The sequence below is a fragment of the Stylophora pistillata genome, chromosome 7, assembly GCF_964205215.1.
Source record: "Stylophora pistillata chromosome 7, jaStyPist1.2, whole genome shotgun sequence".
Classification (NCBI taxonomy): Eukaryota; Metazoa; Cnidaria; class Anthozoa; order Scleractinia; family Pocilloporidae; genus Stylophora; species Stylophora pistillata.
The window spans coordinates 3334619-3350344 of NC_142525.1; the positions used below are offsets into that span (position 1 = coordinate 3334619).

The 15726-nt window shown below is 38.9% G+C and overlaps 2 protein-coding genes across 2 annotated transcripts; one reads left to right on the forward strand and one right to left on the reverse strand.

The window, feature by feature from the left end:
- Window positions 1-1900: 1900 nt before the first annotated feature.
- Window positions 1901-5985, reverse strand: LOC148726192 (C-type lectin domain family 4 member D-like). The gene is made up of 2 exons (XM_088728988.1): window positions 4332-5985; window positions 1901-3442 (listed from the first exon to the last, which is right to left on the reverse strand). Exons 1-2 carry the CDS (start codon window positions 4659-4661, stop codon window positions 3026-3028), a joined length of 747 nt encoding a protein of 248 aa, XP_088585114.1. The 5' UTR covers window positions 4662-5985; the 3' UTR covers window positions 1901-3025.
- A 5171-nt stretch (window positions 5986-11156) lies between these two features.
- Window positions 11157-15726, forward strand: LOC148726193 (uncharacterized). The gene is made up of 4 exons (XM_088729023.1): window positions 11157-11660; window positions 12075-12186; window positions 13962-14092; window positions 14359-15726. Exons 1-3 carry the CDS (start codon window positions 11331-11333, stop codon window positions 13970-13972), a joined length of 453 nt encoding a protein of 150 aa, XP_088585149.1. The 5' UTR covers window positions 11157-11330; the 3' UTR covers window positions 13973-14092; window positions 14359-15726.

Here is a 15726-nt window from a genome sequence, read left to right on the forward strand (position 1 = left end):
AGCTGCATGAACAACACGGAACAGATAATCGACAACCATAACAAACGCATCCTAACAGCATCTATACAGTCTGATAACACCGCCGCCGCCGCCACTACCATTGATAACAACAAGACGTGGAACTGCCGACAAAAGAACACATGCCCGCTCGACGGAAACTGCCTGCAACCATCAGTAATCTACCAAGCCTCCGTTACACGCAAAGACAACAACACGACAGAAACGTACATCGGACTCACAGAGAATGACTTCAAAACAAGATACAGAAACCACACCGCATCATTCCGCCACGCTAAACACAGAAACTCTACAGAACTCAGCAAGCACATCTGGATCCTCAAAGACAACAACATCGATCACTTTATTTCCTGGCGCATTCTCTCATCGCACTCACCGTACAACAGTTCAAGTAAAAGATGTAACCTCTGCCTCAAAGAAAAATTCTTAATCATCTGCCGGCCCGAACTATCAACACTAAACAAACGTAATGAACTCGTGTCTTCTTGCCGCCACAGGAGCAAAGCCATCCTACGCAACAACTAAACTGTCAATTTCGCGCTGCATAAATTAGACTAGTTAGATCATGCAAATTATATTGTATATAAGCAATGGTAAAGTTTATTCTCATTAAATCCCCTGATGAGTGGGCGACGACGAAACAGGCTTGTAGGGATGAACTTGTAGTTTACTTGTCTTTTTCCTCTCACAATATACACTTCGCTCTACTTCTATGCATTGAGCACTGTCCAACGAGAATCAAGTCATACTTTATATATATATATATATCTAACCAATTGTTACGTTGGAATGCTATTATGCGTTATTATGTTGTTATATCTATTTAGTATACTTTCAGAGCTGAGCAAAGAGTTTCTAGCAATCTGATTGGTCGAACGGTTCCTTATATGACGCTACGTAAACCGATATACATCGGCGAAACAGGCAGAAGACTAGGTGACAGAATCCGAGAACACCTTCGTGACGTGGAAAGGAATGGCAGGGACACATCGAAACCAGTCGCTAGACATTTTAATTTACATCAGATACGATGAAAATATGAAGTTCGTATATTTTGAACTGCGGTTATAGATACGTATGATGCACGATCCTCGCAGTATATTAGAGAGCGCTATTTATGCAATAGCGAAAATCAGGCCTTTAAAAGATCAGGTCTCTACGGGATTCGAACCACTGACCTCTGCGATACTAGTGCAGCGCTCTACCAATTGAGCTAACAAGCCAACTGAGAGCAGGCCATTAAGTTGATTCGTAATAAACCCGTGATGATAAATCAGATACGATGAATATATGAAGTTCATATATTTTGAACTGCGGTTATAGATACGTATGATGCACGATCCTCGCAGTAGAGAGCGCTATTTATGCAATAGCGAAAATCAGACCTTAAAAAAAATCAGGCCTAATTAATTTATCTAATCATTCTAAGCAACATATGGCAATCTGCGGTCTTGCCTTACATTTAGGTAGCACGGAAAGCCGTAAAACTCTTGAACAAAAGCTCATCTTTCAAACCGGCAGTCTAAATCCCACAGGGAGCAACGAACGCTTTTCATTTCACTAATTTATTCGTGTTTTTCTCGTTGCCATGTTCCCACCAATAACGTAGCTCCCTTTTCTGCCTTTAAAAGCAAACACAACCCACAATTTCTCTATTCGCTCCGACGAAGGGCTAACGCTCGAAACGTCAGCTTTTGTAATCGTTACGGTGGCCAATTTACCATTTCAACTTTGTTGATATATCCAAATTATTTCGTTACCCCCACCGACGCAGCCCCAAACAGTTTCTTTAGAAACTATCAGCCTTTATTCTGTAGCATTCCTACTTTATATTCTGAGCTCCACAAGGTCTAACTCGATCGCAAAGGAACGAAAACTCCGACTTGATAATTTTGGAGGTCGGCCGCACGGACGCCATATGTTTTTAAATTTGATCATTTAGTGTGAACGCATGGAATAATACCCCTCTAGTACTCCCTAAAGCTATTAAAACATATGCGCAAACGACGGATTCTGATTGGTTTGTTGATCTCCTGACAAAAGTGGAGGTTTGGGGACAGAGTTCTGCTTAGTGGGGGAGGTAAGGGGAAAAAGCGTTTTCGCGCGAGCCAATCCCGTGGTCCAGGCGGCTACGAGCGGTTCAGGTGTCAATGTGCCGTGACATAATATATTTACACGATTAATTGCTTCTGGTTAAAATTGGATCATCCATTTAATAATATCTGCTCCCCCTATATAAGAAACTAGTCTTTGATTAAAATTAGCCAACACAAGTAAATCAACTATAAATAATCACGTAGATACATGCGCTCACAGACTGCCAATTTTTTAACTTCGCAGTAACAATTAGAAGTTACAGCGGTGTTTGGAAATCTACATACCAAATCATCAATAATAGAAAACAAACCTACAAGTTAAAACAAAAGTTAGTGGTCGCAGCAATCAAAATACAAATGAATAAAGGCTGATAGTTTCTAAAGAAACTGTTTGTTGCTGCGTCGGTGGGGGTAACGAAATAATTTGAATATTTCAACAAAGTTGAAATGGTAAATTGGCCACCGTTACGGTTATAAAAGCTGACGTTTCGAACGTTAGCCCTTCGTCGGTCGATGTCGGACGACGAAGGGCTAACGAAGGCTCCGACGAAGGGCTAACGCTCGAAACGTTAGCTTTTGTAACCGTAACAGTGGCCAATTTACCATTTCAACTTTTGTTGATATATTCAAATTATTTCGTTACCCTCACCGACGCAGCGCCAAACAGTTTCTTTAGAAACTATCAGTCTTTATCTACGAGTTAAACTTTACATTTAGAATTTGCATCATCATGATCCAAGTAAGGACAACATCTTCTCACAGAGCATGGGCCAACTAGGGTCCAGTCCATTTAACAACTACTCAGATGAAAGCGCATCTTAAAGCGTTCTTAATCACTTCATGTCGACACTTTTAACAAAAGTTACAACAGATCTACGCAACGCTAAGATGGGATTTGTTGATGAGTTGAATCAAAATAGGCCGCTCTTGCAAATAATTGAAGGGGCCGTAAGATGACTAATAAAGTTGCAGGGGACGTCATTCCATTTTCCAACTTGTGAATGCTCTCCAGCATACATCTGCACACAATCCTCATTCTGGTTTTCATAATTGTTTGGTTCTCCCTCTGCCCATAAAGAAAATCGACTTGTCAAAGGAGTATCATCAATCCAGTAAAACTCATTGTCCGGTTTTCTCTTAAGTCCAATCCATACACTCGAGCTTTGCACTGTATTGCGTATAAATTTGTTCTCATCGGCAGATTTGATTATTGGCAGATCTCCCCCGTGGCTCTTGCAAATCCTGCGGGCTTCAGTCCAATTCTGCGTTGGGGTGTCGAGGACAAGGTAACATGATCGAGAATGGAGAACCCATCCTTTTTGACAGACCTGTCGATAGCAGTAAGTGAAAATTAAAACACCCTATCAACTAGATTAGTACATATTGAGAAATGTGTGGATGATTGAATAAAGAATTTTGAACCAATAAACGTTTGATCCAAGTACGAACATCTTTACGGCTCTATTTTGTTACCCTCTCACCCGGAGACCTCAAGACTCGCGAATAGACTAAATGTGAAAAAGGACAAAGAAATATGACAATTGATGCATGCTTATCTAGAGGCGTCCTTATGATAGAGAACCGTCCAGCTTTCCCATCAAATTACGAACAACATGCGTGCATTTTAAAAATATGACAAAGTAATGTACCATCAATGCATCGTTAATAGCTGGTTTCAACTTACAACAAGGAGGGGGGGGGGATTTTGGGAGGATACACGTGGGTTGAGGCCAATTTCTCGATTTTCTTTCGCATTTCGTATGCTTCTGACACTTATTAATTTACGTGTATTCTTTTCTCGTTTTCACTCATTCATTTATTGACTATTATTTTCGCACTTTTAGTAAATACGCCGTCCCCAAAGTGCCATGTTTTTCTGGGTTCTGTTTAAACCCTTTCCGTGTAAGTGTGTTGTGTTTCCTAGATTTCCCTCAGCGTTTGGTAAGTTTCTGTCTCGTTGTAACTTTCTACTCATTTTCCCTCCTATTTAGTCGTCACCAACAGAGTTTAAAGGGCGGGGGGGGGGCTGTAGTTTAAACTGACTGTCAATAACTGCTTATTATCAGGGGGAGGGGGGAAGGGGGAGTCTAAAGAATATTACAGAGCTTAAGGGGATCATTTTTCGTGACACAAAAGTCCTTTCACCCCTCCCCCCCTCGATGGTAAATGATGACCGCTCCAAATGATAATCAGAGAACATATAATGTTGATTCTGACCTTAAGTAACAGCGAGAAAGTCGTTCCTTCGTCGTCGGAGAAATTGTTGTTTTCGTTAACAATGGACATGTCGTGCTTGTTCAGTTCACAAGTTCCATCGTCTTTCCCCTTGGAGGAAAACTTGAAGTTGGTGGAAGTGCACCAGGTGTTTCTTAGACATTGCTGACCGCACGATAACAAACTTGGTGAATCAAACCGTTTAGCAAGATATCCTTTCAACCTCTTATTTTCTAGGGTTTCAAAAAAGCCGAAATTTTGAGGGTTGCTTTCGGGGGAAAAATGTGCATTACCCAAAAGGAATAACAATACGACCGTCACCTTCGAAGCCATATCTTGTTCTGTTGCACTATGTAATGATAAATTCAGCCTGTAATAACACTTCCTGTGCTTCGCAATTAGAATAAAACATGTCGCACCATGTCATCACACCTGCAGCGCTTTTTAATGCCTGTCGAATTTTGTAATTACACCGGTAGCACTTTATTATAACACCTGAAGCATTTTGTAATACCTGTGGAACTTTGATAGTACTTTGTAACGAAAATGCTGACTCACTCTGTGATGACAAAACAAGTCACTTTGTTCTAAAATAAGCTGTCGCACTTAGTAACAACACATGCAAGTTTGAGTAAGTATCCCATAGTAGCTGTCTTTCCCGTCAATAATAATAATAATAACGATAATTATAGTAATAATCATGACAATGATAAAAATGATGGTAACAAAGAAACCAGCTGCAACATTCAAGCTTCTCATAGTATGAGAATTGTTATTGGAGACGTAGAAGTTAAATCAACTGCCTGCCTGAAATTGCTTGGAGTATCAATAGACAATGATCTCCGATTTGCTGAACATATTACTACAATCTGTAAGAAAAGCAGCCAACGTGTAGGAGTCTTAATGAGACTCAGAAACTTAATACCTACTAGCACCAAGTTGCAATTGTTTAAAGCTGCCATTCTTCCTTATTTAACTTACTCTCATCTTGTTTGGCACTTCTGTCGTGCTAGTGACAGCAGAAAACTCGAACGCATACAGGAAAGGGCACTTAGAGCCATCTATTGCGACAAAACGTCAAGTTATAACACACTATTGGGTATGGCTAATCTATGTACTTTACATAACAGAAGGTTACAGGACATGGCTACTCTCATGTACAAGGTCAAGAATAATATATGTCCTAAGTATATTGCTGACCTATTTCGGAGGTCTGATACGAAATATGCCCTACGTAGCAAAGAATTTGTTATTCCTAGATTTAATACAGCAACATATGGTAAGCACTCTATCAGATATACTGGACCTAAGTTATGGAATATTGTACCTAAGAACATTAGAGATCTGCCAACATTATCATCTTTCAAGATAAATATCCGTAAGATTGATCTAAATACTTTACTGACCGATAATTACTGTACCAACTGTATTTTATGCAGTACTTAATGTAAAAAAGTTTTTAATGTAAATTTTATCTTGTACATATTGTAAATATTTTAGCATGTTAACCAATCTTAGTATTTTTAGCTCAATTAGCATTTTAACTTTAATTAATATATGGATTTAGTCATTTTTAATTTATTTTGTAGTGTCCCCATTTAGTGGTTATGTACTGCTATTTTAGTCTGACACTTAAATAAAGGTATTCATTCATTCATTCAGCTTCAACTGGCTCTTGCAAGGAAAGCTCAGCTATTAACTGAGGCACTGTCAGTAAAAATCCGATATGATCATCAAAATCGCGGACACAGCCAAAAAATCGATTTCGCTCATACTTTCTATATTGATAGACCCTTGTACCAAAGTAACCAAAACGGGGTTAGTTTTTTTCTTATCTTTTTTTTTTTTAGAGTAATTAAATAAAAACGGTCGAGTACGGATCGAGCCAAATTTCGATATTCGAAATATCGAAATTCTGTCATATTCATGGCTTGCCAGCGTAAGTCGAAAATGATCTGTGAATTTTCCTTTGCAATAACATAATAGTTAGGGCCTTGAAAAATTCATTGATGTCATGAAAGCAGATATGTTCTCGTTATAAATATTTTATGAATTTTTTCTCGATGACACCTTGCGGCTGTTTTTCAATAGCTCATGATGGTACCCTAAAACAGCTGCCAAAACCGCTTGTCGGTACGCGAAGAAGAATCCAATAACTATATTGCAGATACAGTTTAAGGATAGACGTTCTCAGATATACTTTCAATTTTTTGGGATAGTTTTTGGTTTTGCAGTAACCCTTGTTTGAAGTTTGCTTATTTTCGAGATTTGATACAACCGCCAAATTTAAAGTGCTACTACGACGAAAATTTTTGGTTTTGTTTCCGGGTTTTTTCAACATAAATCTTTTCTATATGTTCAAAATTATGCAAATAGCGAAAAACTGGATCGATACTTGCGTACGGCGGCTGGAAATTTCCCACTGAAAAGTGCGTAGATACCGTCCGTCATTACAAAGTTCGCAAAACAATAGCCCGCGAGATCTCTTAAACCGGTCTTGCGTTTGACCACGTGATTTATCCACTGCTACGTAGAAACATCAACCAAAATATTCGCATTTGGGAAAAGCTTGTGTGTTGAGAGCCGTTTATAAGACGTTTAAGATGTCATCTCCGTCGGATTTCTCTTCCTGCACATCTGAAAGTGATCAAGAAAGTTTTATAGTTGACGAAGTGATTGGGGATTTTTCTGAATTTGCGCCGTACGACGACAGTTACGAACCTCTTGCCACCGAGGAAGTAGCCGCGGTCTACAACGAAAGAGTTCACCGCGAAGAAGAAGAGGAGCAACAGTTTCAGCGAAGATATTCGGGAGAGGTGCCGGCGAATGAATGGTATGGTATTATCATGGAATGTAGATTTATATTTTTATTTTCCAATTTCAAATACCCGTCGTAAAATCGTTGCTATGTGATTAACTGTGGTCCTGATTTTATACGGTAATTTTATTAAAGCGGTCAGACAAGTAATGGTTTTATACAGACGTATTTTTCTTTCGTTTGAAAAATTTTTCACATTATTTTGCAGGTGTTCGTGCTCGAACTGCTCTGTCAGCCTTGTGAGCTTTATGTCGATGTTTTCAAAACTAGAAATGGAAGCAAGGTGTAACCACATCTTTGCCTTAAAATGTATGCATCATTTGCAGGCAGTGAGAATAGAATTGAAATACAGACAAAAAAAAAAAAAAAAAACCCGCAAACAGTAACCGAACTTATAGAATGTAGAAATCAGACTAAGTCCATTTTTGGTCGTTTTAAAAGACTCGCGTGTAACTCAAAATTTGCTGATTTCTTGGAGGGAACTTTGAAGTACTGTCAAATCTCAAAGTAACAGCAAGGTAATATCTCAAAAAATAGAGAGCCGGATTTCTATGTAGCTTCACTTTTTCTAAATTTTACGCTTGAGTGGAAAGGTCTGGGAATTGGGGAATTGACTTCACGTTCACTCAGCGCAAATACCCAATTTTTCGCCAACGCCCGTTTTACTGTAACTATGAGAAGAAAGCGGAAAAGTATGAAAACACATGCAGCCATCATGGGGAAGTCTAAATAGTCGGAGCATTCCTTACACGAATATTGAACAACGATGCCAGAAAAAAATCATGTCACAGGTAAGTGAGGAAATAAATATTATGGTGATAAGCACAGCGCAAATACATTGTAATTTCACTCACCGATCGTCGACTCCGCTTTGATATTGTTTCAAAGGATCTTTTCCAAATAGTTGGAAACGTCCCCTTCTTCAACTTTCTTTTCATGCCTTTCATCGGAAAAGCAAGCGTAAAACAATCCCTTGTGAAATGCTCGGAGCACACAGCAAATTTTCCCACTGGCTTGAAGTCCTTCCAATGAATAGACACGAACCTTTTCCACTTTAGTCTAACGCTGCCCGAAGCAGGAGAATTATGATTAGAAATCCCCAATTCCTCGTTCTTTATATTTCCACAGTCCTGAAAAACACAACGTCTACCAGGCATACTTTCGCTTTAGTCAAAAAAGCGAAGAAAGAACCTCCAAAAACTTCCAAGAATATCTCGTCCTGAATGCGAAATTAGCCGCGTTTGTGTACCTTGTTTTGCCGTATTGATGTTTCTACGTCACATCTCGCCCCAACTCCTTCAAATACTACTCCCGGTCATTTTCTGAATCGAGTCATGATGGCGGTAGGACATTTACGAAAATTGTAGTGCAAATAAACACACTTCCAGATCATATTTCGACTCCAAACTTGGCACGGTAAGTCACTTTCACATATATTTTCGAACTATGTAATAAAAAACGAAACCCCAAATTTGATCGTAGTAGCACTTTAAGTTTCAACTAACTTGACCATCAAGAAACAATTGATCACATGTCGAAAAGTACATTTGAAGTTAAAACATGACAAGCTAAGTTACGATGATAATTTGATATATCAACAAAGTTGAAATGGTAAATTGGCCACCGTTACGGTTATAATAGCATATGAGGTAGGTTTACATTTATTCTGAGTTTTAACCCAGACATTTCATGATATAAGTTTACGGTAGTAAGACTCTTCAATATTCTCCCATACATTCCTTTATATTTCGAATAAACAACCAGACTCGTCGCTTGTCTGGGATCCCTGTGGTTTAATGACAAAGCTACCCGATATTTAATTGAACATTATAATAGTTATAGTAGTTGGGGATTTCTTCAGTATTACATATTTTATATATAGATCGGGCTAGAAGGGACGGTTAATTAATGATGAGTTATACATCATAGTAGTTATAGTAGTTTGGGATTTCTTACTGCACATTTTCGGGTTGGAAGGGATGGGCCATAAATCATAAATTGTAAAGATTACGGTTTTCGTACTTTTTATTACATGTTATAGCATATTTTTTAGTATTTAACACGTGCACGTTCTTACGAGCTTCGTCGTAAGCTCTTGTGTGTTACACGTGAATAGATATACTTACTTACTTACGCTTGTCCAGAGATCAGTATCACTGGCATGAGGAAGTTCGCTGATTTAAACCTTATCAATATTTTAAAAAGCAGGATATGTCCAAGTTTTATTCATTTAGTTATGTCTGCAAGGTTTATCTGAACGTAATCGTACGTATCTTACTCCAGAGACAGTTCTTTTCGTCTGCTTGCGTGACACTGTGAAGTGTGAATTCTGAAGCTGTCAATTTCAATTTTCCTTGAGAACTTTTCAGAAAATTGTCTCATAACATTGCGTCATTAAACAATAAACCTTTCTCAAGCATGACTTCATCGATGGTCGGGAGAATGTGGACCTGATCCAAGATCGGTAAATCAATCTTGTCAGGGACTCCCCTTCGTATCTTGTAACAAGAATATTACATGCCACATAAAAAACTGTTGAAGATTAGTGGATGTGACACGGAAATTGAGCTTATTTTAGCAAGGAATACTCTCTGATGTTTTCACAGTACCACGCTTTGCCTGTTCAAGCGTCAACAGTGTTTCAAAAACCCCCAGACACTGCAGAACAAATAATGGCCGAGCGTTTGAATGGCAGATGATTCGTCTGGACCAATCTCCATATTTTGATCGAGAAAAAATGTGCCCGAATCGTGGGACCCTGGGATCACTAAATCTTTCAATGGAAACAGTTGTTTTTCATTTGGTAAATTTTCCATCCACTGAGAATAATCGTTGTCTTCCAGAGCGTTTATGTGAAGAACTTTAAAATCGTCGACTAAATTTTCCGCCATAATGTTTTGCCTAGGCAAGGCCACTCTGTGGGGAGGGGTAAGGAAGCAGTCGCTGTTGTGGAACTCAGTCCTCTTTGGATTTCGCTTGCTTGTACTTATTTAGTCCGAATGTCATTAATCCCGAATACCTAAAAGTGATCTCAGTAGAGTTTAATCCATGACAGGTCCAGCGAATTGCTTATGTTGAAAAAAAAAATCGTTGACTTTAAGTTCCTTCTCCGTGTGGACCCAAAATTCACAAGAGAAAACATTACTTCATTCGAAAGCCAAATTTATAAATAGATATTCACGTGAAGTAAAATACACGTGATCAAATGGTAACTTACCATGGAAAACCAAATATGAATTAAAGTTATAATTTCGCGAAACAAGCGACTTTGCGGCGTAGACTTGCTGTAGATATTAACTTTGAGAATATCCAAATTCATAAATGGATTTTCACGTGAAGTAAAATACACGTGATCGAATAATAACTTACCATGGAAAACGATTAATAAATTGAAGTGTTAATTTCACGAAACAAGCGATTTTAAGGCGTTTATTTGCTTTAGATATAAACTTTGAGAATATCGGCTTATGACAGATGTTCTATAATTAGGACATCACGGATAGTAAGTCGTGTCTTAAATTGAAATTCTATTGGCATCCAGTTGTGATGGTTTTGTACAAATAAAAAGATGTAGGTTTCGTCTTTTACAACTTTATTGCTAATGAAAAAGTCCTACCGGATTCATTTAAAAATGATGAACGATGGAATAGTCACTGTGGAAGAGTGGAATACTGCAACGACGTACGAAAAGAATGACGTTACATATTCCAAAACTCTGAACAATACACCCACCTCTTAACTAATGCAGTTTAATGCAGGTTTCGTTAAATATTGATGTTATAAAAGAACCCGCCGAGCTGAATAATTTATGCGATGCGCGGATAACAGTAAAAAATTAAGGACAACTTTTACGTAGAATTGATACAGCAGAAAACCTGTATCAAAGAAGCAAGTTATATTTTATATCCCAAGTTAGGATGTGTTTAATTTCTTCAATTTTAGTATAAAAAATAGAGATTGCATACACAATTTACCTGAGGCTATTTTGCATAAAAATATATTGGTAATTGTTGACAATGTGTTTAAGGATTGGGAACTATTTTTGTTGTCAAACCTGTCAAATGACATGGCCTTATCTGTACTTTTAGGGGAATTAATTCAAAGCGAACTGAACTGACGTGCGTGGAAACTAGATCAAACTGTTGCTAAATTAGAACTGAAGTGGGCTGAATTTGTGTTCAAAAATGGATTTGAAAGAAGCCCTTTTCATGACATTGCTCACAACTTTTGTTTTTGTTGCTGAAGGAAACTTAGTTCGTCGTTCATCGTATATTAAAACGATGGAGAATAAGCAGCTTTTAGGGTACGCTTTCAAACGTTTCAATTCTGCCAGTATGCTATCGTGCGGTCAAGAATGTTTGAGATCCGCGTCGTGTTCTTCCACAAACTTCAAGTTTTTCTCCAAGAAGGAGGACGAAGGAGTTTGTGAACTGAACAAACACGACATCTCCGTTGTAGACGAGAAAAACAACTTTGATGATCACGAAGGAGTAACATTTTCTATTTTCCTCAAGGTAAACAGCAGGATACTACAAGTTATTCGACATTTCGAAAGAGCAACTAGAAACACAAATTAAAGCTGAAAATTTCCTGGAAGATTCAACAAGTTAGTAGGAACGGATTGCGTTTATCGCATTGCTCAAAATTTCAAGGGACTCACAGACTTTATTTCGAAAAATGTGAAGTACTCGAAATGAAACACTTTCGCTCCTCATCTATAATGTTGACAGTATATTAAATATTAACCTCTTTTAAACTAATATACGTTCAATTCCTTTTTTTCCGTAATTTTCTGTCTAAATCCTTATGGTTTGTATCTTGACTTTCAACTTCTTTAACAAAGAAACTTCTCTTTCCAGTTTAAGTCTCTAACTGACAAGCAAAATAATATTCTCGGCATTTTTATTTTGCAATTTTTATTTTTTCAGGGATGTTTGTTCGCTAGCTGCCTTAACGGAGGATCATGTTTTCCCAGCAAAAAAAGCCAAACTTTTTCCTGCTTGTGCAAACTGCCTTGGACTGGTGAGAGATGCAAAACCGGTGGGTGATTACAAGCACTTTGATTTCCTCACTTGAAGAATCGAAGCAAAAACTTAAAATTAGGGATCCGTTCGCCGTTCCCCGTTCGCCGTTCCCCGTTCCCCGTTCCCCGTTCGCCGTTCCCCGTTCTCCGTTCCCCGTTCCCCGTTCCCCGTTCCCCGTTCCCCGTTCTCCGTTCCCCGTTCCCCGTTCTCCGTTCCCCGTTCCCCGTTCCCCGTTCGCCGTTCGCCGTTCGCCGTTCGCCGTTCGCCGTTCGCCGTTCGCCGTTCGCCGTTCGCCGTTCGCCGTTCGCCGTTCGCCGTTCGCCGTTCGCCGTTCGCCGTTCGCCGTCCCCCGTTCCCCGTTCCCCGTTCCCCGTTAGTCGTTTTCCGTTCCCCGTTCCCCGTTCCCCGTTCCCCGTTCCTCGTTCCCCGTTCCCCGTTCCCCGTTCCCCGTTCTCCGTTTCTCGTTCTCCGTTCCCCGTTACTCGTTCCTCGTTCCTCGTTCCTCGTTTCTCGTTTTAGTAACATACCAAGAGTTGCTCAAATTGCTGTCAAACTATATATTGATGTTGTTTTTCAAGTTTTAGTAGTTTTTATCGGTCCAAGTGTTTTCGATTCGTGGCGCGACGCTCCGAGATTCATCTGAAATTTTGAGCTTCAAAAGCGGCATTTGGTCGAACTTCAGTTATTATCGATTTTCTCCAAAATAAATCGATATTCAGCCAAACGAAGTATGCTGTGCTTTGTTTCACCATAAGGCCTACCTAACTTGAGAATAGGAGCCGAATCGATCACTAATGATCTGCCCGCCGCCATTACCACGGGATCCCTGTTCATGTACGCGGACGATACGTCAATTTTCAGCATCGGAGAGTCTGCAGACGCAGCGATTGCTTCCTTGAACTGTGCTTTGCAAGAGGTCTACAGGTGGTGCCTAGAGAATCGCTTAACACCTCACCCGGCTAAGAGCGAACTCATGTTAATTAGTACACCAACCATTGTAGGACCGCTACCTCCAATATTTTTGGGTAAATCTGTTTTAGGCTATGTCAAAAAATCGCGTCTTCTTGGAATGATTGTAGATGACAAGCTTACCTGGATACCGCATATGCTAGAACTAAAGAAAAACTTTGCGAACAAAATAGACTTATTGAAGCGCTCAATTCTTGCCCAAAAATGTCCTTTTAAAGTTTTATTTAAGTGTAATATTACCTTCTGTAAAGTATGGTATTATATTATGGGGTTCGTGTACAAATTCGGATCTTCTGTACTCAATTGAGAAACTTCACTGTAGAGCAGCAAAAATTGTCTACAACTTATCCAAAGATACGGAATCTAATGTAGCTCTCGACGTTTCAGGATGGGATACGATCAATTTAGAATACAAATTTCAGATGGTTAACCTTTTTTGTAGAGCAAGTAAAGTCTACCTCAGTCTCTAATTAATAGCGTATTCATAAAACGGGAATGTAGCTATTCACTAAAGGTAAAGGTAAGGGTAAAGATCTTCATAGCTCTAAACAAGATGGTAAAAAAACTTAGGCCCAGAAAAATATGTTTAAGAAACTAAGTTCTCTTTCATTACGATCCAATGAGTAGCGAAGTGTGCTATATATATATATATATATATATATATATATATATATATATATATCACAAGGTAAGACTGTGGCTTAAAATTTTAGCTGCAATTCAGATCCGATTAATTTTTATCTTTTTTCTCGTTTGGGTTTATTTGCTTGTTTGTCTCATTGCTTGTTTGTTTTGTTTGTATGCTTGTTTATTTAAAATCAGGTCCACTTTAAAACAAAGTTCACTTACTGAGGGTAGAATCTGCGAAGGTTTCCGTGTACTGTCACATGACTAACCTTGACGCATGCGGTGGAGGCGGATGGACGCTGGTTATGAAAATGAATGGCACACAGGTGCGAAAATATATCTCTAGGCGACTGATCACTGAGTAAACCTGTGGGCCAATCTGTTTGTGGTCAGCCAGCCAGTAGGTTTGTCAGTCGGTCAGGCTATCTGTCCATTTATCACTTGTCTGTCTGTGTTCTTTGTCACAGTCCTTTGGCAATTGCAACAAAGAAGGGTTTAACGTTGTGACCGAAAGTAACGAGACAAAGTGGCCAAAGGTGAGGATTGGTATCCTTGGTAACAATGAAGATAACTGTATCTCTTGTGATTCCAGGATTGTCTTTGGAGCGGAGTCGTCGATGGACGTAAGCGACAATTCATGTGGAAATGAAGCTTTTCCGGATTACGGAGATACACATATCAAAGCGATGGGATACATCTTGGTCCAGTAAGAAAACGGAATGGCAGCAAGCACTCAAGATTTATCGTTGACGTTTTTAAGGTCAGGCGCCAGTTCCAAGAAGAACTTTGGTCGGTAGGGTATCGGAAACATAAGAAAGGCAATGAAAAATTTGACAAAAGACATTTGTAGACGAAAAGTTTTTCGTGTAGCTCAACTATTTTGAGAGCGGTAAGATTTGAGAAGCCATTGCCTTCAAACTCCGATCTGCAAGCTTTTGGATATATTTATTCCAAAGTTAAATGATGATTAGTTTGCCCCTCGATTGGTTGCGGATCTGTCCGTCAGCCTGCCTAGCAGCCAGTTATTTAATTGGTCGAGCTGTCAGTCAGTCAGTCAGTTGGTCGGATTGTTAGTTTGACAATCAGTCAGTTAGTAAGTTGTTTGTGCTGTCAATCAGGCATTCAGGCAGTTGTTCGGGCTTTCAATCAGTAGGTTGAACGGGCTGTCAGTCAGGCAGTCAGTCGGATGGTCGAGCTGTCGCTCAGTCAGTCAGCCAGCCAATCAGTCAGTTAGTCATTTCGTAGGTTGTCAGTGCACTCTTGTCATTAGTATTTTGGGATACATATGAAATATATAGAGGATATAACATAGCCACTTGGGGACACGAATTTTATCTTCGGGTGCTGTAAGTATCTCTTACGAGTGAGCGAAGCGAACGGGTGAGAGATATTTTCACCACTCGAAGATAAAATTGGTATCCCAAAGCGGCCATGTAATGTTCTTTTATTTATTTATTTATTTATTTATTTTATTTATTACAGTTTCTCCAAATCTAGATTTAATTAAATTACTAAATAGATGCATAAATAAATACATAGACATAAACATAAACAGAATAAATAAATAATGATGATGGAGAGGCAGCATCCAAAAGCGTCCTAGACACCATACGAGGGATGCTCTCAAGTAAGATATAATATTAAAAAACAGTTATCATAGTATAGAGTTTGATATCTAAGTATTACATTGAATCAAATCTAAAAATTCTAAGTATTACCAAGGAATGAAGTAACTTTATGTTTAAGGCTAGAAATACTAGCAGAATCCTTTATATTATTTGGAAGACTGTTCCATTCATTCACAACACGGATAAAAAAGCTATATTTAAAAATATTTGTTCTACTGTACATGCTGACTAGGTCAAGAGAATCATTCTTCCTTAAGTTATAATCTACACTACGATCTTTACAGAAAAGCAACTTATCAGAAATATCCATATCATAATGCCCATTCATTAAA